Source organism: Ursus maritimus, unplaced genomic scaffold, assembly GCF_017311325.1.
Source record: "Ursus maritimus isolate PB19 unplaced genomic scaffold, ASM1731132v1 scaffold_1, whole genome shotgun sequence".
Lineage (NCBI taxonomy): Eukaryota > Metazoa > Chordata > Mammalia > Carnivora > Ursidae > Ursus > Ursus maritimus.
In genome coordinates, this window is record NW_024423343.1 from 95,470,987 (window position 1) to 95,494,126 (window position 23,140).

At 37.2% G+C, this 23,140-nt stretch overlaps 1 protein-coding gene across 2 annotated transcripts in view; it reads left to right on the forward strand.

The window, feature by feature from the left end:
* Positions 1-23,140, forward strand: part of DPP10 (dipeptidyl peptidase like 10) — a 618,096-nt gene that overhangs the window by 406,531 nt on the left and 188,425 nt on the right. The window contains exon 7 of one of the 2 annotated variants that reach the window (XM_040645663.1): positions 18,048-18,070. The exons of the other annotated variant lie outside the window; for it this stretch is intronic. Coding sequence (XP_040501597.1) covers positions 18,048-18,070 — 23 coding nt within the window. The remainder of the gene's footprint in view (positions 1-18,047; positions 18,071-23,140) is intronic. 2 annotated transcript variants of the gene reach the window in all.

The window sequence follows — 23,140 nt, forward strand, 5'->3', positions numbered from 1 at the left end:
GATATCACCCTCATGGAGTAGTGTTCCCAAGTCTAGATGAAATATCTGTATTGCAACCCCGTTCACTTGTTTTTCAATTGTTCATACCATTTATAGTTCTAAAATTCAGGTCTGGACATATTAGTTCTCTGCTTAAAATACTTCATGTGCCCCCATTATCTGTAATAATAATAAAAAAAAGTCTAATATCCTTCACATGGCATTGTCTGTGCTTCCTATCTCCTGACAGTTCTCTCATCCTTTTTATAAAAGATCAATACTCGAGTGCAGACTCACCTATCACTTTCTGAATAGGCCCAGCTCTTTCTAACAGTCCTGCCATTACCCCTGCTGATTTTTCTGTGTAACCCTCCGCTATTCTAGTCACCTGCTCTTCTTTTCAGGCTCAGTCAAGATTCACTTAGACTGTGAGCCTTTCTCTAATCCAGGCATAGAGCGGCCTTTTTCTGTGCCCTTGCTTTACTCTCTGTGAACTTCTATTAAAACACCTGTTATCATTTATTGAGTTCAGTATTTAGTATTCTGCTTTCTTCAGTAAACTCACTGGAGATGAGACTTTGCTCTAACTTTGTTTTCCAACAACAGATGGAGGGGCACTTGAGAATTGGTTACTCTTTGATTGACTAGATGAATGAGTAATTTTAAAACTTTGGAAAGGATATTGAAATCGGCTCCAGAGTTGAAACCGTATTCTTAATAAATATGAATCAAGAAGGGAGATTTATTCTGTGAGTTCAGTTTTGCCCTCAAAGTGAAATTGCTTCCTATTCCATATTTGTGTGTTGGAACGTTCTGGCACTGCTACGTTACTAATGGGCATTCTCATCTCCGAATTCTTTGCTCACTGCCATCGATGTATATCAGCTGTCCTTCAGGAAAATGGGTGGTACAACTTGAGATGCAAACCCTGCTTCCCAAACGGAGCACTGGTCCAGGATCGAACTTGACATGTCATTACCCACTGTGTGCTAAACTAGCCTGCCTGTCCACTTTCTCCTCCTTCTCATTCTGTATACACACCCACACATGTTTTATGTTCAGAAGAACAATCTTCTGTTTAAGTCATAGCACATATGGCGAAGTTTTAGTTTAAAGAGGTAAGATTGTCTCGGTAGCTATAGCTACCAGCTTTTAGTTTCCCCCACCGGAAGTGTGAAGTAGGATTTATAGAACATGAGTTTTTCACTCTTTGCGTATCGTAGAAAATCTGACATGGTCACCTAGAAGACTAACACAAAGCAAAAATAAAATGCTATGGTTAGAAATCAAGCCTGCAAAACACTGTCAACTAGACAGAAAGTTTGTCATACTTTTTTTTGAAGAAACCATAATTCTTTCCTGTCTATATTAACTATTCTGTTGGAGTTAATACTCCTGGACTGCTTAGAGAGTCATAATCCTCTATCCATTTGCTTAAAAGCATGCCTTTTTGAAATTTTTATTTCTTCATATGTGATAAAGATCAGTGATGTCGTCTTTCCCAGAAACTTCTATCCTAATCACATCTTTGCACAGTTACTTCGATAATTTCCATGAGAAATACAGTATTAGGGTAGAATGGCCATATAATTTATTGTCCAAGTCAGGTTTTTGAGAATAAAGAAAGCTCTCATTTATAATTACATCAGTATGGTAGGCATAAATTGGAATGTATGGTCAACCTATTTTATGAACATCGTTTCTTATAGGAGGAAATGTTTTCAAATAACACAAATCTTAAATACCTCCAGAGACTTGCAGCCCATTCTGAAAACATAGTTTGCCCTTTATATTTCAAAATGACATGGTTTTCATCCAGGGGCAGAGAAATGGTGACAATGAATGACGTATGATGCATCTCATGAAATCTTTTTGTGCTTACTTCTGTTGTTGGGTCCAAACACCAAATGCAGAAAAAAGATGTAGAGAACCTTAGTGCTCAAGCATCTCATTTGGATCACAGAATGAAAATGAACTTTTAAAGTATTTTAGGTGACATTTCCAACAATTTTTATTTTGGGCATCTTTTGAACTTAAATGCCAGTGTTCATAAGAAGTGGAAATAAGCATAAATACTGCAATTACCCTTCTATTACAAAGTAGTGCATTTTAAATTATAGTAATTATTTCTAGCTAGTAATCTTCAAATGCATGATGTTTTACTTTTCTTTAATAATAAATAGACAATGCTTTGTGACATACAGTTGACAGGGAACATGTCTAAATAGGAAAAAAAGGAAGATGAGGCCCCCTTTATTTTAGAAGTAGACTGTTTTTTCCTTGAGCTTAGTTTCTATTTCTGTAGATTGTAAGCTTCATGGATGGTGTAAGGAGGATTTTAAACATGTAAGGAATATTTTGATATTGGAATTCTGTAATGTAAAATCTATAATGTAAATTTTAAAATGGAAGAAATAATTGTGAGTATTTATTCCTGATAACATGGTTTCTAAAGTGGACTAATAGTATCATATGGAGTCCGATCTACTTACAGTCCCTTGGTCAATTCTAGAGATCAATTGACTCATATTTTTCTCTCTAAACTGACTTTTGAGCATGCACGAATATTTCCCTCATATTTCTTTATACCTCTAGAGCCATGGCCTTGGCCCTCTTTGGAAGAAAATAAACCATGTTTTATTTGTTTTGGAATATTTTCCTTTCCACTCTTTAAACTTCATTCTAGAGGGGAAAAAAAGAAAAGATTGTCAAAAACAAAACAAAACAAACAAAAACAATGCATCTAAGAATGAATGGGTTTTTTTTCTTTTTTTAATGGTAGAGGTTTCTTGTTGTTATTGTTGATTTTAATTTTTGCATTAAGAAGACAGTCGTTGTATTTTTTTTCCTTCTCTCTATTAAGGCCAGGTTAATTATAACTTTTGTGGATGATCTATGACAAATTTGCATTCCTCAGGTTTGAGTTAAAGCAATGTTTTCAAAGTATCGTACAAAAATAACTGGCTCTCAAAGATTCCAAAGACAATCACATTTAGGAAATGTTTAATGTGTTCTTCATTATACCTATTAGCATTGCCTGGAGCAGGTGCAAAACAATACTTTTTGGGAAATGCTGATTTAAAGGGGTTTGGCAGCATTTTCAAAGATATCTCACAAAGGAGACCCCAGTAGATGAACCAAACAATCATGCCTACTGTGAAGTTGGTGTGCAGGGCTTTAAAAAAAAGCCAGTTATAGACAAATGTCATTAAATTTTAGGATAACAAATTCAGTCCTTTCCTGAATCCTTCACCTAAGTCATTCTAGACTAGCTGCCTGCAAATACATCCTGTTAATCAAGTCAGCTGAAAGAAATCCATTTTCACTACAGGCAAAAATATTGCCCAGTAGGTGTTAAGTATAAGAGTTTATTCCCTATAAGTGGAGTGTAGCATGGTCTATTATTACCCAGATCAGTGTGTAATGATTAGCTTCCTTGTGTTTAGTCTCTTTGTTGCAATTTGTATCAGAAAAGGGTAAGATGAGTCCCTGAAACTCCAAGTATGTTGTATCTTTGTTCTTGTATCTTTATTGATGAGGTTGTAACAGTTTGGTAAAATGATTCTTTTTTTTTCTTTTTAAAGATTGATTATTTATGTATTTATTTATTTGAGAGAGCGAGAGAGCAGAGTGAGTGAGAGAGAACACGAGTGGGGTTGGGGAAAGGAGCAGAGGGAGAGGGAGAAGCAGGCTCCCCGCTGAGCAGGTTACCCAATGCAGGGCTTGATCCCAGGATGCTGGGCTCATGACAACTGGGACCATTACCTGAGCCAAAGGCAAATGCTTAACCGACTGAGCCACCCAGGCACCCTTGGAAAAATGATTCGTAACATGTGGGTAGCCATAGACCTAGAAAAATGCAAATAAGGGCATAAATACACATATTTGCATATAATTTCAGGGCTAACAACCTGTGTAGCTTATCATTGGGTTCATGGTCTCCAGATTAAGACATTCTTCCTATAAGCCTCGAGTCTCTCTTTTAAGGATTCTTACTATTATATGGCTATAAATCATTACATCAATCTGGAAGTTTATAAAATTATTTTTATTTGTTTGATAAGATCCAGTATAGCCAATTTTGTCATTTCTGATTGAATATACCTTTATGAATCAGTGACATGTTCTAATTTTTCATGTTTTTAGATTAATATGCAGACAGTATATGTCATGCTTTTTAAACAAAAAATACACTTATGTTAATAATACGAGGGAGCAAACCTTTCAATACAGGAAATGTTCATGAAGCCTCAGCCAGATGCCAGCCGTTGTTCTAGTGGTGCAGTTACAAAGATGGCTGTGATGGAACACCTGCCTTTAGCAGGTCACCATCTCTACATAACTATAATCTAACGTAACAGAATGTTTTCCATGTAATTAGATTTCTCAGCCACATGCAGTCGTGTCTGTAATATACTTGAATGCATTTACTTTCTTATGTGTGTGCATACTCACACCTCTTGCTCCCAGGTTCCAAGAAAATTAACCTAAAAAAACAGAAAGACAAATGGACAAAGGCACATCTGCCTTAAATAATCATAATAATCATTACATTGGATATTTCCATAGCACTTTTTTAGAGTTTATACAGATCCTTCATATATATTTTGTGAATTAAATAGGAAAATTTGTATCATTCCATTCCTTTCTCTGCTTGGACCAGCCGTATGCCATAGGTGAGGATCCTAGAAGTTTTAAAGTTGGGCCTTTCTAATTCTAAATCTTACAGACTTTTTACTTCCACGGTTTCAGTGCATATTAATTAAGAATGAAATTTTTGAAAAGTACCAGACCGAGTTCTGGAGACTATAATCAGTGAGCCAGTAAGTCACAGTCCTTCATGCTTAGAATCTAGACATCAATCCAGAAAATCAGGGAAGGACTTTAGGAAGAAAGTATATAGTGAATAGCAGAGGCAATGGCTAATTCAGGCTAATAGAGATATACCAGTTTCTGCATTGTCGGGGGCAGGAGGCTGTGTTTATTTGCATCCAGGTATTTTTCTGAACTCATGCCTGTGATTCGCCAAAATGTGGGCCAAGAGTTTTTCATCTACATCTGCGTCTGTATACGTATGCATTCTCATAAAACCCATGCACTTTAGAAGATGATGTACAACTCAGGTTTTGGCAAATTCAGTTATTTCTCTAATAAAAAGAAGCATTATGAATCAATTAGCATGGGGATTGGAAACACTCTGCCACTTAAGATTGTTTTTGCTTGTTTTCCAGCTTCATTAGATATAATTAGCATGCCATAAAGTTCACTCATTTAAACTGTACAATTCAGTTGTTTTTAGTCTGTTTACAGACTTATGCATCTATCACCATAATCTGATTGTGGAACATTTTCATCATCCCCCCAAAAAGAAACCTGGAATATATTAGCAATCATTTCCCACTTCCTCCGCCGTCCACCCTCCCCCAGCCCCCCAGCCGTTGACTATGCTTATCTGCCTTGTCTCTCATATTTGCCTATTCTGTACATTTCATATAAATGACATTGTACAATATATGGCCGTTTGTACCTGATTCTTTCACTTAGTATACTGTTTTTGAGGCTTATCTGTGTTGTAGCAGGTATCAATACTGTATTTCTTCTTTATTGCCTAATAGTATTCCTTTGCATGATATGCCACTTTTTATTTATCTTTCATTTATTTAGTTCATGGAAATTCGGGTTAGTTCCACTTTTGACCATTAATTCTACTGCTATTCATACAGTTGCTTTTGTGTGTTTGTTTGGGATACATGTTTTCATTTCTCTTTGGTAGCATTCCATCTACAAGCCAAATTACTGGGTCAAATGGTAACTCTCTGTTTAACCTTTTGAGAAATTGCCAGACTGTTTTCCAAAGTGACAGTACCATTTTACATTACCATCAGTGTAGGAGGGTTCTAATTTCTCTACATTATTGCCAAGACTTATCCATCTTTTTTTTTTCCCCCTTAATTTGGGCATTTTCGTAGGTGACTAATGATATTGATCACCTCTGCCTGTTTGAATAAATAACGATTTTCTGGAACATAGCCACACCTGTTTATTTATCGTTCTCCTCTGTGGCTATTTTTGCAATGTAATGGCAGAGCTAAGTAGTTGCAAAAGAGATCCTATGGCCTGCAAAGCCTGAAATATTTACTGCCTAACCCTTTCTAGAAGAAGTTTGCCAACCCCTGCTTTAGCAGATCAAAAATCCACATCTCTGATTATGTTTCATTTACAAGTGAATTTCCATATATTGGGATGCTTAATGATACATAAAAGTGTATCCAATTATATATTGCAGGGAACTATTGAAATGCCTTTATTTGGATATATTTATGAACTTGTGATTGATGTTAACGTTCTATTCATGCACTCCTATTCATTCAACACATTTATCAAATATTCGTTTATTCCATATACTTATTAAAATCTTACTATGTGTCTGTTGCTGTGTAGACTCTGGGGGTATCATGGTGAGGATGGACAGCGCCTCTGCCCCAACAGAGTTCACAATTTATGGAATGACTGCCTCTCACATGGTGGAAATGGTGAGGTGCACGGTGTACGGTGGGGCGAGAGCCAGAGGGAAGGTGGGAAATGAGAACAGATAAGGATGAGTGGAAGGGACGGTCAGAACAGTATTTCCCGAGTGTGAGCATATTTCTCAGTGTTGTGAGAAAAAAATGAATGAATAAATAAATAAATAAATAAATAAAATAAAAATCAATCAATCAATCTGGTGCAGGATCTTTGAGGAACAGTGTTCTCTTTTCATAAAGTTTCTCAGAGCCTTTAATATGTGAAATGTGCATCATGGATCTCTAGCAGGATTTCCCAAAATGTCCTATTACCTTCCAGGTTGACAGAGCATTTTATAGGAGTCAAGGTTCAGTGAAATATTTTTCTGGGGGAAAAAAAAAAAGTTTTAAAACTTTGCTGTTCACGAACTGAATTGAAGGTAGCAAAGATTCAGAACAGCTCCTGGAAGCAAAATGAGATCACACACTCAACACCTTTGGTTTCCTAGTACAATGTGACCTTTTAGATCTTGAAACTTTCCCTTGTGTAGATGTTAGGCCTGTAAATTAGTTATGGTAATGCCTCCTTCAAAGGTTCTTTGAAGTTAAGTTTTTCCTTTATTAAATACCTGTCTTTCATATGAATTTTTCTAAAGGACTTTAAGATCCCGGGGAAGAAAGTTCAAGGAAAGATAATATAATAGATTATTCTTTCTTGGGCTCTCACACTTTTAAAAGGCTTATTCCTTACTTTTTTTGTTAAATTAACTTAGGTAAATTTTTCAAAGTGATGTGTTTGGTTCTCAAAAGCTGGGAATATCTTTTCATCCACCTTTTTTTTTTTTTTCTTTCTTTCTAATATTTCCCTTCCTTGACTAATTCATGGCGAGATAATAGCCTCAAAAATACCATCTTAATGATCTTGCCAATTTTTGGTCAAACTCTCAGAAACAATCCCCCCCAAAAGTAAAAGGAAGCGTCGTCAAGGAAGCTCAGTTTCGTAGGATGAGAAGTGCACTTAGCCAGCAGTCCATGCGAGCACCTGAACTCCCGAGTGCAGCCCATTGTAATTCCGAACTGTGTGAATGAAACTCAAGCTCAGTTGCCCTCACGGCCCTTTAGTACCCGTGTGCTTCACATGAATAACTGCCTTCATCGATAACTCAGTCTCTTCATTTGTATGATCTCACCTTATCGATACCATAGAGAGTTGACATGCAGTAACTGTAAATACCAACATATAACATTGTTCTAACAAATGAAGAGACATCTGTTAAAAAAACAACTTTTTTTTTTAGTGTCCTGACACAAGATTCATCTGCCCTATTGTGTCCGAGTTACTAGCTGGATAAATCGGTGAAATACGAAAAGACTTAATGAATACAGATACCATGATATCATTATGATCATGAAGGAAATGGACTTGGATGTAGAAGAGTTAAAGGTTCAAAACTGGATAAATCTACATTTGGAAGTTGCTTAATATTTAGACAGTAGTTCGTTGAGGGTTAGTGTCCTCAGTCTGATCCAGTGACTACATTTAGCAGTGTCTTTGATAACGATATACAAGCAATTTAATCAAATTGGTCACTGACTTAAAGCTGGAAAGGATTGATAATATGTTGGGTAACAGAATGACGACCATACCATTTTGACAAGTGGGCATGGTGTATCTAATTTGTGAGATGATATTTAAGATAAAGAAAAGTGAGAAAAGATTCTTGTTTGAATCAAAAATGCCATCTTAAGTCTGTGAAGATGCAAGTGTGAAAAATACTTAGAGGTATCTCAAATGACTGCAAGTGCAAAATAATTGTTAATAGTGAGATAAATGTGTCAAAAGCAGCCCAGTATAATTATGATTATGATAACTGGCCCAAATAGACACAAAACGTCTGCAAGAATTAAAACTATAGCTCTACTCAAATTTGGACTTGATTAATAGTGTTAGATTCAGTTGTACTCCACTCTGAGGGATAAAGATAAATGTTAATGTATTCAAGAAAAGTTAAGTCATTTGTGGCAGCTGTCAATAAAAGGATTAAGACATTAGGGACAGTTGCAGAGATATGAAAATCAAATACAAAAATTATGTAAATGGAAATATCTACCAAAACTACTTGACTCCAACAACCCCACGTCTGGGAGTTTACCTTGAAGATAGTTCTCCACACCTAAAAGCAATGTCTACCCAAGGTTTTGAATTCCAGCATGAACTGTTAGATTGTTTAGGGGCTGGTTGAATAATTTATGTACAACCCTCAGTGGAATACTATTTTTCCATGAAAAAAGGATAAAGAAGTTTTCCATGAACTGATAGAAAGTGATTTCTAGGATATCTGGTGTAAAGAATGATTATAGCATGTTAATGTTTATGTGACAAATAGGGGAAATAAAAATGATTTTCTCAAGAGGGATTTCTGTTACCTATTTGCCAGTACTTTTGGAGCAAAAGGAAACAAAGGAAGATTAAACAAAAACTCATAAAAATAGTTACATGTGAGGAGTAAATGAAAATGGGGGTAAAAGCCTAGGAATGGGAGTATGATTTTTCTGAAAACCCCTCTTTATATAATTTGATATTTAAATTATGAAAATATTGTATACTTTCAAAAAACATAAATTTAAAAGGATGAAGAAGCAGTTGAATGAAATAGAAATACATGATCTTAACTGAATATCAGAGTAATAACTACCACACTAAGAAAGTAATAAATTCAAGTAGCTTTTAGTTGAATAATTACTTTTCTAATGAACATGCTAATTAGTTAAAATACTTAACTCCCATAATGTTATTCATAAAACACATGCTTGGATGTATTTTGAAGTCCCAAACAGCTACACAAATATGAGCTTTTTTTAGTAGGTTTGCTGTTGGTAGATGATATTTAATGTATTCATCTCCCTTTATTTGTGTGGTTATTCTGAAACTAATTTCTCTATCATAGGGAAAAAATCAAATGAATAAATATATAGATACTGTTGGGAAAAGGGAGATAAAAACTTGGACTAGGATAGTGTAGAAGAACACTGTAGTATTGGGTTTTACTTACACACACACACACAAAAACGTGCATACACATGCACTGAATATATTCTTCAAGCAGAAACACATATTCATCCATCTTGAATCCATCTAAGTAGTCTGTGTTCCAAAACTAGATTTTTTCTCTTGGTTAAAAGATATTATGATTTTTTGTGTGTATCCAATACCCAGATGAGGACTTCTAAATACCATTCCTAGCACACATACTAAAAACCGAGGATCTAAAGACATGACTGATTTCAGGTCTGAAACAGGGAAGAGCAGGGTGAGCCTGGAACATACTGTCATGCCAGAAAGCAAAGCAGTGCTCAAAGACTAATAAGGCAAGAGATTGAAAGGTATAGATACTATGTATAGGAGATGCATGGACCTAATTTGGGGTATATATCATCAATAAGAAAAATACAAAACATGTTGAATTTTAAAAATAAATGCACGGATCCATATCTTTATCTAAGGATAAAAAGAAAGAGGAGCGCCTGGGTGGCTCAGTTGGGTGAATGTCCAGCTCTTGGTTTCTGCTCAGGTCATGATCTCTGGGTAGTGAGATCTAGCCCCACATCGGGCCCCATGCACAGTGTGGAGCTTACTTAAGGTTTTCTCCCTCTCCCTTTTGCCCCTCCCCCATAAATAAATATATATATTTTTTAATATAAGAAAGAAAAAATGGGGTGGGGTGGCTTTTTTTGAAATAACAATGTGTTTTGCAAAATGGATGGCCAGGGATTTTCAAAAGATTCAATATCAAAGAATGGGGGGGGAGGTCAGATCAACTATTCTAAATGAGAGGAGATTAAAATGGCATAACCATCGAATGCAATATATGAACTTTGTTTGCATAATGGATTAAAAAGATAAATACAAAGAATGTTAATATGACTACTGATGAAATTTAAAGGTAGGCTGTACGTTGGTTAAGATTGATTTTCCTCAGGTATGGTAATGGTGTTGTGGTCATATATTCTTAAGGGAGACATGCTGAAATATCATGAAAATCTGCTTTGGATTGTTTGACAAAGCAGCTCTGTGTGTGTGTGTGTGTGTGTGTGTGTGTGTGTGTGTGTGTATAGAAAGAGAGATGAAGCAGATATGTCAAGAGGTTGAGAGTTTGTGATTCTAAGTGAGGGTTATTCAGGTCTTCATTATACTTATCTTTCAATTTTTCTTCAAGATTGAAATTCTTAAAATTAAAAGTCATAATTGACATATTCCTGAATGTGAAAGTAGATTAAATATTATGGAGAAATAACATAAAGAAAGATATAGAATTCTATGCCCATGTCATATATATAATAATAAAAGATTCAAAGGAAAATGGAATCTCAAAAGATTCTGAAGAAATGACAGGCTACAGAAGTTGGGAAATTAATTAGACCTCTTGCCAACAACTAAGAGAAACCCAAATGTAGTGGAATAATATCTTCAGTGAGCTGAGAAAGCTTAAAATTCTACTCCTGGTAATATACATTTCATGAGCAAGGGTAAAAGAAGATATTGCTATGCTGAGATAAAGTAAAAGAGAAGACTATGTAATAAAAGAAATTCTAAAGATCTAAGGTATAGGCAGGAGGAAATGGTACCATATAGGAAGGAAAGATGCAAGAAGAAATTATGTGCAATTATATTGGTAAATATGTGGTTAAAGCTAAAAAAAATGATGCCTATATAAAGTAATAATAGTTTGAAATTTTGTCAAGAGAAAGATATCTTCTTAGAACTTAAAAACAAAAAGCCAAAAACTCGATTGCAAAATCGCATATTAGAATGTGAGTAGATTTATAGTTGACAATAGTCTTTGTATGGTTTGGGAAGTGGGTAACTTAATTATCCTTAAATTAATTAAGTTAAATTAGAATAACTACTTCAAGGATAGACATAAAGCACAAACATCTGAAACTACAGGAGAAAAACAGAATAAGAAAATAAGAAGGATTGTCAATCGGGAAAAACTGGGAGGTTTCCCCCTAAGGTCAGGAACATGGCAGGGATGTCCACTATTACCACTGCTGTTCAACATAGTACTAGAAGTCCTAGCCTCAGCAATCAGACAACAACAAGGAAAAAAAGACATCTGAATCGGTAAAGAAGAAGTCAAACTCTCACTCTTTGCAGATGACATGATACCCTATATGGAAACCCAAAAGACTCCACCACAAAATTTCTAAAACTCATACAAAAATTCAGCAAAGTGGCAGGATATAAAATCAATGCACAGAAATAAGTTGCATTTCCATACACTAACAATGAAAGAGAAAAAAGAGAAATTTAGAGTCGATACCATTTACAATTGCACCCAAAGCCATAATATACCTAGGAATGAACCTAACCAAAGAGGCAAAGGATCTGTACTCAGAAAACTATAGAACTCTCATGAAAGGAATTGAGGAAGACACAAAGAAATGGAAAAACGTTCTATGCTCATGGATTGAAAGAACAAATATTATTAAACTGTCTATGCCACCTAGAGCAATCTACACATTCAGTGCAATCCCTATCAAAATACTATCCACTTTTTTCACAGAGCTGGAACAAATAATCCTAAAGTTGGTATGGAACCAGAAAAGACCCTGAATAGTCAGGGAAATGTTGAAAAAGAAAACCAAAACTGGTGGCATCACAATTCCGGACTTCAAACTCTATTACAAAGCTGTAATCATCAAGGCAGTATGGTACTGGCACAAAAATAGACACGTAGATCAATGGAACAGAATAGAGAACCCAGAAATGGGCCCTCAACTCTATGGTCAATTAATCTTCCACAAAGCAGGAAAGAATATCCAATGGAAAAAAGACAGTCTCTTCAACAAATGGTGCTGGGAAAATTGGACAGCCACATGCAGAAGAATGAAACTGGACCATTTCCGTACACCATACACAAAAATAGACTCAAAATTGATGAAAGACCTAAATGTGAGATAGGAATCCATCAAATCTTGGAGAAGAACACAGGCAGCAAACTTTGTGACCTCAGCTGCCGCAGCTTCTTGCTAGACATGTCTCCAAAGGCAAGGGAAACAAAGGCAACAATGAATTATTGGAACTTCATCAAGATAAAAAGTTTTTGCACAGCAAAGGAAACAGTCAACAAAACCAAAAGTCAGCCAACAGAATGGGAGAAGATATTTGCAAATGACATATCAGATAAAGGGCTAATATCCAAAATCTATAAAGAACTTATCAAACTCAACACCCAAAGAACAAATGATCCAATCAAGAAATGGGCAGAAGACATGAACAGACATTTCTCCAAAGAAGACATCCAGATGGTCAACAGAGACATGAAAAAATGCTCAACATCACTTGGCATCAGAGAAATACAAATCAAAACCACAAAGAGGTACCTAACCTCACACCAGTCAGAATGGCTAAAATTAACAAGTCAGGAAACGACAGATGTTGGCAAGAATGCAGAGAAAGGGGAACCTTCCTTTACTGTTGATAGTTGTGTAAGCCATTCTGGAAAACAGTATGGAGGTTCCTCAAAAATTTGAAAATAGAGCCACCCTATGACCCAGACATCTCACTGTTGGATATTTACTCCAAAGATACAAGTGTAGTGACCTGAAGGGGCTCCTGCACTCCAAAGTTTATAGCAGCAATGTCCACAATAGCCAAACTATGGAAAGAGCCCAGATATCCATTGACAGATGAATGGAAAAAGAAGAAGTGGTATATATACACAATGGAATACAATGCAGCCATCAAAAAATGAAATCTTGCCATTTGCAATGACATGAATGGAAATAGAGGGTATTATGTTAAACAGAATAAGTCAATCAGAGAAAGACAATTAGCATATGATCTCACTGATACATGGAATTTAAGAAACTAGGCAGAGGATGATAGGGGACGAGAGGAAAAAATGAAACAAGATGAATCCAGAGAGGGAGACAAACAATAAGAGACTCTTAATCATAGAAAACAAACTGAGGGTTGCTGGAAGGGAGGTGGGTGGAGGGATGGGGTAACTGGGTGATGACATTAAGGAGGGTATGTGATGTAATGAGCACTGGGTATTATATATGACTGATGAATCACAGACCTGTACCACTGAAACCAATGATACATTATATGTTAATTAATTGAATTTAATTTTAAAAGATGTTAAAGAAAACAAGAGGCAGACAGTCGAGATTCAAGAAATGTGAAAAATGCAATACAGTCATAGAAGAAGGTGGGGGAGCAATGCCAAGAAGAGCGTGGAGTTGAGAAGAACCAAGGCAGTGAATCCTTGCGGGAGGATTCCCAAGAGCTGAAGAATTCTAGCACCTCCAAATTATGAGTAACATTTACTTAATAAGAATTAAAATGAAAAATATTACTGAATTTACTAGTGGGTCCCAAAATAGAACATGTTTCATAGGCGTGAGACTGATGGAATTTTCCTTTTCTTGGGGGAGGGAGGTCCATACGATATTTTTTAAGGCAAGTCTCTACAGCTTTCACCAACTGACATTAATAGTGATGATGCCAGTCAGAGCAAACGTGTGTGAAGTCCACTTAAGCCTGAATGTTACAAGTCTGTGACCTCTAGTAAGATTCTTGTGACCACTGCATGTATGATACTCAGTTGGTATAATTCAAATGTAAGCAGAGAGTGAAGGCATTGAATCACAGTAAAATGAATGAGTGGCGTGTGGGATAATAGCCAGAAATCTGATTCCATGTGAGGTTTAAAAGAGAATCTGAGGGTTAATAAAGTCTTTGGAATGCAAAGATCACTCTTCATCTGAATAGGGCTTATGAAAATCACTGATATATATAGTTTCATATGCATCTGTGGTTCTGCCTAATTTTAATGGGTACTGCTTTGTGATTGTTTGGAAAGAAAAGTATCATGAGACTTTGAAATCTATCAGTTGATTGCACATTTCTTGTTCAGTCACAACTTAGAATTCTAAGTGTACATTGACTAAGACTGCTTGAAGGGTTGGTAATGGGTGATTTAATTCTCTGATATTATGTGTGATTGCAGTCTGGAAGGCTGAACTCTTTTGGTGATGGCCAACCATGCAGTAAGAAGGTTAACACAATTTGCAATGGTAATCGTTCCTTCATCTATGTATTTCAATCAACCTTGGCATTTATCTCTAAGGACAGATCCAAGTGCCTATAAACCAGAATTCTTCAGGAGACAGAATTGGCTTTTTCTTCTCTTCGTTTTTAGAGTCTAGGTCAAAACATCTGGTGAAAGTTTTGTGGCTAAAATATCAATATTGATTTCTGGGGATAAAAGAGGAACACCTGAAGGTTTCTGTATATGTTCCCCATAGGTCACTCACAATAACCTGGTGTGCAATTTTTAAAAATAGGTTAGGTCTCAATGGTCCTACTGCATTTTCTTTTGATATCCCCCTGTGGAGTATAAAATATGGGTCTGCACTGAGAGTTGAATTGGTTTAGTAAGTGCATACATTTGATTTCAGTCAACAAAACAGAGCTATTTAAATCCTGTGGGCATGAGGATTTATTATAGGAACTAGACTTTACACAAAAATGGGAGCAGCAGATGAAGTAAAGGTCCTGAATGGGGAGTGGGAGGACTGGGAAAAGAATCTCTAACAGTTTTTCTGAAATTCTGGCCCAGTTAGGCAGGTGAGAGCTTGCAGGGAAATGCACAAAACCAAACACGTCTACCACCAAAGTGGAACTCCAAAGAGGGAACTTGAGACAAGAGTTCTGAGAAAATGCTGCCTTTGGGAACCACCCCCTCTGTGGGTCCATAGCCATGTGTTCAGTGGTAGGTCTGGGGCTGCCATTGGTCAGCAGGACCAGCAACTGGAAAGATGTGCGGGATTCAAGGAAGAGGAGAATGAGAAGAAGCCAGTGCATTCTGTGCACCTGGGTCTGTCCATCCATGTGTCCTTTCTTATAGAACTTTCTGAAAGTAGTGACTTCTTTTTCTTTTTCTCTAACTTGGAACTATATGGAAAAGGGTAGCTGGGAAATGGAATGCCCCGTATTAGGCTAACGTAACACAACCCATCTTCTCCAGTGAGAAGCTGATGAATTTTCATGTAACTTAGGACAACCCGGAGTCTAAAAAGCAGGAGGCAGACTAGGAAGAAAGAGGCAAATGATAGTAATAAGGAAATAAATCAGGTGCTGTATATAAAAATTTATCATCCAGAAGAGGACAGACAGGAAAAAAAGAAGAGAAGAGAAGAGAAGAGAAGAGAAGAGAAGAGAAGAGAAGAGAAGAGAAGAGAAGAAAAGAAAAAAGGGTCCCAAGAAGTGGCTTCTGTCCTGATGTTCTGTGCCAGGCCAGTATGTAGGAAAGGGTCAGATGTTTGTGGTGGGAACCAGAGAGAGAACAAGACTTACCGCTGAAATGACAGAGGGTCGTAGACGAATGAGGGTCAAATTTCTTGCTGTTTTCTTTTTTCTCCAACTATCATTAATAGGAAATTAAGTTCAGCAATTTTGAGGTGCTTGTTAAAAATACAGATTTCTGGAGCCTTTTTACAGACCTAGGAATCAGAATCTCTGAGGTTCAGAGTCAGGAATCTGAATTTTTTAAAAGATTTTCTTTTCTTTTTTCTTTCTTTCTTTCTTTCTTTCTTTCTTTCTTTCTTTCTTTCTTTCTTTCGCAGAGAGAGGGAGAGAACCAGAGCAGAGGGACGGCAGAGGGGAAGGGAGAGGGAGACGGAAAGAATTTCAGGTAGGCTCCTTGATGAGCAGGGAGCCAGACACAACTCTGATCCCATGACCCTGAGATCATGACCTGAGCCAAAACCAAGAGTCCAAGGCTTAACTGACTGAGCCACCTAGGCAACCCAGGAATCTGCATTTTTAACACAATTCTCAGATGGTTCTGTGCAGTGATGTTTGGAAATTCGCAACTTGCAGAGTGGCTATTACATGCCAAACTCATGTCAGGTCCTTTGAGGCACTGCTGTATTTCAGCACTGAAACGAAAGATTGAGTTAGAGCGCCTGAGGAATAAATGAAAATGAAGAAAAGAAAAGGAAAAGGAAAAAAGAAAAAAGCTAATAGATTTTGCTGTCTTTTAAAAAAAGAGAGAATTGAGGGTAGAGATGACAAATTATTCATGTTGCATATTTAGTAAGTGACCGGGTCCATATTCTAATTTAAATCTGTTTGGTTCCAAAGTGTATCTGTGGGCTGTTGAACATAGTTAAAAAACAAACAAACAACACACACACACACACACACATACACACACACACAAACAAGCTTGCTGAATTACTCACATACACAGCAAACAAATATTAGTGAGACCCCTCAGTGAAGGAAAAGTAACATACTCATCTCCCATTAAGCTAAGCCTGTGTCTCCCATTAAGCAAAGCCTTTCTGAAAAAAAGTCCTGGGGGCTGAGACCCTCCCCCCAAAACAAGCAAAAAAGTTATGCATAAAGTAAGGGCCTGAGAAATTCCCACCCGAGAAAGTGAAGACTTCACATTTGTCCTGTTTTCTGGTCACCTTCTCTCTGCGGACCCACCATACACACCAAACAAATTCTGTGTGTGACTTTTGTCATCTGTGTGTGTCCTCCGCATACTGAGAGTTTACATTTCTTCTCAGAGGGGAAAAAAATTTTTTTTGGCTTGTTTAGTTGGTATTAATTTTACAGTTAATAAACCCTAAATTTCGAGAGCAGTACTGTGGACTCAGGTTGGCCAAGTTATTTAATTGTAGTTTTGAAGGATGAGGTGAGTGTGAGTGAGCGAGCCCGGAGTCAGATTGCAGTCTTGGGGGTGAGCCTGTCTATAGCAGCTGCATTGTGACCCAGATCCCTGCATTCTGATTTAGGCACTGCTGGGAAGTGTCCCAGCGATGGCTAGATTGCTGGGTACCTTTCTAACAATCAGAGCTGGCCCCGTTGCGTGTTAGATAATTCTTGTATGTGAACGATGAGTTTGCAGGAGCTGGTGTTTATACCGGGAGATCACAAACATTAATTTACAAAATACAGAGTTTCAGTCCCTCAGCCTTAATTTCATTCAGTTAGCTATCTGTTCCCTGTGTGATGGTTAAAGCCATCTTTCTTCCCGTATTTTGCTGAATTTATTCTAAGACCAACAAGATATAAATAATAAAATGCCTTTGGAACTGTATAGAGTCATACGTGTGATAGGATGTACGTACAGCACGGGAGAAGCACCATTACTTACAACAGCAATAATTCTTTTGGTTCCAGTATCTCAAGTCTGGAAGCTTTCTCTTATCGCTCCTTGGCCAGGCCAGCATCTGTCAGTGGCTTACTGGTCTCTAAATGATCTCCCCGTGTTCCGTTGCCTTCCTCAAGAGTCTGTTGTCTGCTCAGAGTAACTGAGGCCCTGTCTTTCCCTTGCAGTACAGGCTTTGCCTGGGCTTCAAGGCCGTGTGTGATTTGTCCCCCCAGGCCCATATCCAAGCAGTGTTCTTTAAGTTCTCTCCATTCTGTGCCATGGACTTGCTTTCCAGTCATCAAATGCACCCAACTCATTCCTCTTTGACTTTACTCTTCCCATTTTGTTCAAATAGTACCTCTTCAGAGAAACCTCTTTAAAACAGCCTCAATCGATTAGCCCAGACTTGTGTTCCTCTACCATTATTCTGTTTTATTTTCTTCATAGCACTTTGGTAAGTCTGAATTTATTTACTGATTTATGTGTTTATTATTTGTTTCCTGATACTAAAGTGCAAGCTCAGTAGGGGTAATAATACTTTTGTCATGTACCCCTAGTTCCTAGAAGAGTGTGTGTCACATGCTGGGTTCAGTGCATGCGTTGAATAAGTGAATGGATAAATGGGAGGGACTCGATTATATGCAATAGCTTGGTAACTGGCCAGATTCAGGGAAATTATGGGATATGAATGGCTCCAAAAAAACCCCTTTTTATGTCATTTCACCTATCAGAGTCTTACAAAATATCACGCTTTTCAGCCACAGGGTCTGAAATGAAACAGCGTACTAGCTGGCCTTGAAACCAACTTTTCCCTTAGGCAGGTGGAGTAATGAGCAGAAAGCTCATGAAGAATTTAAGTTGATCATTTAAACCAAAATCCTCTTCAACACACACAGAAAGGTTGGGTAGGCATTCATTTCTAAGTCATTGGATTTGCACTGTTTAGATAGTTATAAATATGTTATTTGCTTGTTGTATATTAATATAATTCTAGTCCAAATTTAGTTTCTCTTTTCAACGTGGGTATAAATTTAAATAGAAATGGAGCAATGTGTCATAAATACAATCTGATGGTATTTAACAGATAAGATACTGTGATGTTTAATTTTATGTGTCAACTTGGCGGGACCACATTGTCCAAATACTTAGTCAAACATTATTCTGGATATTTCTGTGAAGGTTTGTTTTATTTATTCATTTATTTTGTTTTCTTGATAAGATTAATATTTAAATCAGTAGACATTGAGAAAGCAGATTATCCTCTTTAAAAGTGGGTGGGCCTCATCCAATTTGTTGAAGGCCATAATAGAAAAAAGGCTTCCCGGAAAGGGAAGCGGAGAGGGAAGGAGTTCTGCCATCAGACTGTTTATGAACTCGGACTGCATCTTTTCTCTGAGTCCCCATATTGCCAGCCTACTCCATCAGATTTTGGACTTGCCAATCCTTCATAATCATGTGAACTGATTCTTTAAGATAAATCTCTCCAGATAGATATATAGATTGATTGATTATTTTGAGTTCTGTTTCTCTGGAGGACCCTGACCTATACAGACATATTTCAGACTATAGATTTAAAATATACTACTGAAAAAAATTTATATAACCTGTACAAATATTTATCTGGTTATTAATTTGATTAAATGTCATTGGCCCCATCTGTCAGTTCTGAAGGTGTATTAATAGATTACTACTAGGAATGAAGAGATAATAAGTAACGTCCCATGAAATATGATATCATTTAAATTATTTAACATACATTAAGAAAGAAAAATGAAGGAATGAACTCAACTTAGTTCATTTCCTCTAGTTTAGCAATTAACGTCACTCTTGGCTCTGTCAATAAAATTCTCTGGGGCCAAAAAAAAAAGGTAGAGCAAGTGTGACAACAGTAGTATTAGTGAAATTGCTGTCTTAGTAGGTTCATCTTAAAGAAGCTCTTACAAGTCATGCAACTCGTTGCCGTAGTTCAAAGTTATGCTCAGCGGTTTTTCTTTTTAATTGCGTTCTGTGACATTGGCTACTTTGCCTGCATAGAGAGTTTAAGGAATCAAGTCATTGTATTTTATTTTATTTTATTTTTTTAAAGATTTTATTTATTTATTCGACAGAGATAGAGACAGCCAGCGAGAGAGGGAACACAAGCAGGGGGAGTGGGAGAGGAAGAAGCAGGCTCATAGCAGAAGAGCCTGATGTGGGGCTCGATCCTATAACGCCAGGATCACGCCCTGAGCCGAAGGCAGACGCTTAACCGCTGTGCCACCCAGGCACCCCAAGTCATTGTATTTTATAGTTAACATGATTGCTAATAAAGAACAGTAGTAGCATGAAAAACTGCAGAGACAGTAAAACCGAAGGCTCAAGGGCTCTACCTGTGTAGATTGTGGAAAGCGTATTCCACACAAAGATATGAAAAGGTGAAGAAAGTCTAACCCATGACATGGTGGATGAACTCATGTCAAGAGGTAGGGTGTCTAATTCCGAATACTGGATCACATCTGGCATGGGGGGTGATAAGGTCCATACGAGGTTATGTCAACAGAATTATTCTCCCACTCTCTTTTTAAGTTACAAGAATTACTCATACTCTTGGTAACATTAAGTTTGCTTGAAATGTAGTTATGTTCAGCGTACTTTTAGAAAGTCGATCACAGGCTTTTTGGTGTGTGTCCCCATGAAATGCCCATCAGTACCATTCATAGTTTTTTTGTTAAGGTAGCCCTTAGTTTGGTAAATACTTATGAATCGCTGCTACATTTCAGACCCTGATGGGCTTAGTCAGTAATATTGTGTGTGGTCACAGTTAGCTCAGGACAAGGCAAGTGATTTTCTAAGTACTTCTTTTGGACTATCTGGTGAAAACTGTATCGGAAGTGCACTTAGTGATGCTCTACGTGGTTCCCGTGCTCGTCCTTGTTGGTGTTCTCCTGTCATTGTCGTAATTGTCAGAACCATCAGCACCCGACTGGCCAGCCAGGTCTGTTGAATTTGATTCTCTGCAATCCACTTAACATTTCTGAACCCAGGTGCACACTGTACGCCAACGGTGGTTAAGCATGCTGGAAATTAGAAAAACTTAACCATGTCTAGTGTATAGAAAACAGACATTTTGTGTACGCATTCATTGAATAGGAGTGTTTGTGTGGGGTGGAATTTAACAGCCAGCATTAGTCCTCATAATTTAATGCAGTTTATATAAATTACACCCACCAAAGATGTAATTATTTATGTTGAAACATAAACATGTCCAACGACATAACTGTGTTCTATGTTTCTTTGCAGTGGTGAACAAGACAGAGGGAAATTTATAGAGTAGTAAAGTCAGATTCCAAAGGCAGCTTGCACAGAAACTTGCCTTTTGGGCTTGCCTTCTGTTATTTTAAGTGTGTGACTTAGTGATGCTATGAAAAGTATCCTGTAATGGAATCAGATGGGAAGCCAAGACACAGACTGTTTTATTAAAAGGGACCTGAGAATTGATAAATCCTTAAAGTCCTAAACTCTTTTTCTCCTAGGCCAAGTCCACCCCCACGTGTGTTTGATTTGTTGTATTATGTTTTAAAATTTTCGTATTAGATACCAATATTGAAAATTATGATTTTTGGGTTGCCTGGGTGGCTCAGTCATTAAGCGTCTGCCTTCGGCTCAGGGCGTGATCCCAGCGTCATGGGATCGAGCCCCGCATCGGGCTCCTCTATTGGGAGCCTGCTTCTTCCTCTCCCACTCGCCCTGCTTGTGTTCCCTCTCTCTCTGGCTGTCTCTCTCTGTCAAATAAATAAATAAAATCTTTTTAAAAAGAGAAAATGATGATTTTTGACACAAAGATGGAAATTTTCAATTTATTTGGAAAATTTAGAGGACCTGGTACACATTCCTGCATGACCATGATCTGTTGGAGCTAAAAAAGCCGTATCCCTCTTCAGGTGAGCCTGTGATCCTTGGGGCTTCACAATCCCTACCAGCCACTTTCTCTTTGTATCACCTACCTGGACTCTGTTATCATATGGGTTTGTTACCCCTTATTTAGCCCAAACCCTTCACTTTCCCCCAAGTAAATATTTGAGTTATAAAGAGAAAATAATTTACCTGAAATTGTGGAAAATAAAATATTTTTACCTTTAAAAAGCCATTGTAACACATGCCCTGCTTCCTTATTATGAAAAAACTTTATATTGTGCCAGGTGCTATATGTCTAATTTAAAAACAAAATAATACAAGAAAGCATACAATCCTTAAATTTCCAGCCTGCCTTGTAAAAAGGGTTGGTCATGTGACATACTGTGTTCCAGTATTCTGTAAGCAGAAGTATACTGGGGATTCCTGAGAAAGTTCTGTCACCTCTTTCTACCTCCTTTCTCCTATGTAAGATGTTAAAGTGACACTGGAACAGGCATACTGCAAAAAGTATTGAGACAAAGCGCATAATATAAGTAACATAGTCAGGAAAGATAGTGTGAATATAGTAAGCCATCGTGGTTGACTTTTGTTAAATGGACTAGATAGAACCCTAACTGGTAAGTGATAGACATATATATTTTTTCTGTTCCATCACACACATACACACACACACACACACACACACACACACACGTTTTGCTCCCTTTTACTCTTCTATTTGTTATTTTATTCCGTAGAGCAATAGAGTTGCTTAGTGCTTGTTATAAGTCAATCATGTACTGGTCCTGCATCTGTCTGGCGGTAATGGAGACCAGACAGTGCACATTGCTCCTAGGTCTCATATTCATATGCTCATGAAGATCAAGAAAGTCAGACATAAGAGCACATCCTACTTAGGTCTTTAAGGATCCTTATAGTGGGGCTATAAACACTGTAAACGGGAACACAGCCTGACTCTTGGTAAGAGACTCAAGGACTTAACAAATGGGGAATTCTATCATAGATCCACAAAATTAAGGTAACAAAATAAAACTGATTCTCAGGAGGGCTGTGGTAATTTGATCAGTCTCAGCTGCACTATTATTAGTGCCTGTAACACCAGTGCGTGTAAGACGTAATGTCATAAAGACATAGGAGAGAGCATGTTTGTGTATGTATTTCTATGTGTATGTGTGTGTTTATTATACATTTAGATTTTTTCTTTGCGTTCCTTGACTGATAGGTAGGGGAATATTGTGTCGGTGGCTATACTGAAAGGTTATGTTTGACCTGGTTTAACCTATTAGGTCTTTGAATGAATCCTATTCTCAAAATATTTCATGTTGGTAGGTTAAAAAAATATTTCAAATGAGTTCTGAAAAAGTTCACAGCCTTGAGCCTCAATTTCCTCCTCTCTGAGTTGAAGATGTTGAGTTGTACAATTACTAAGTTCCATTCAGATCAAGTATTTTTAGAATTCTAGAAAATCACTTTCTAGTGCATTTTTTCCCTGCCACTGTGTGTGCATTGCTTGTTTCTGTATCAGTCTCAACAGATGAGGGAGATCATTGATACAGAAATTAATCAGAAATGGTAGGTCATGAA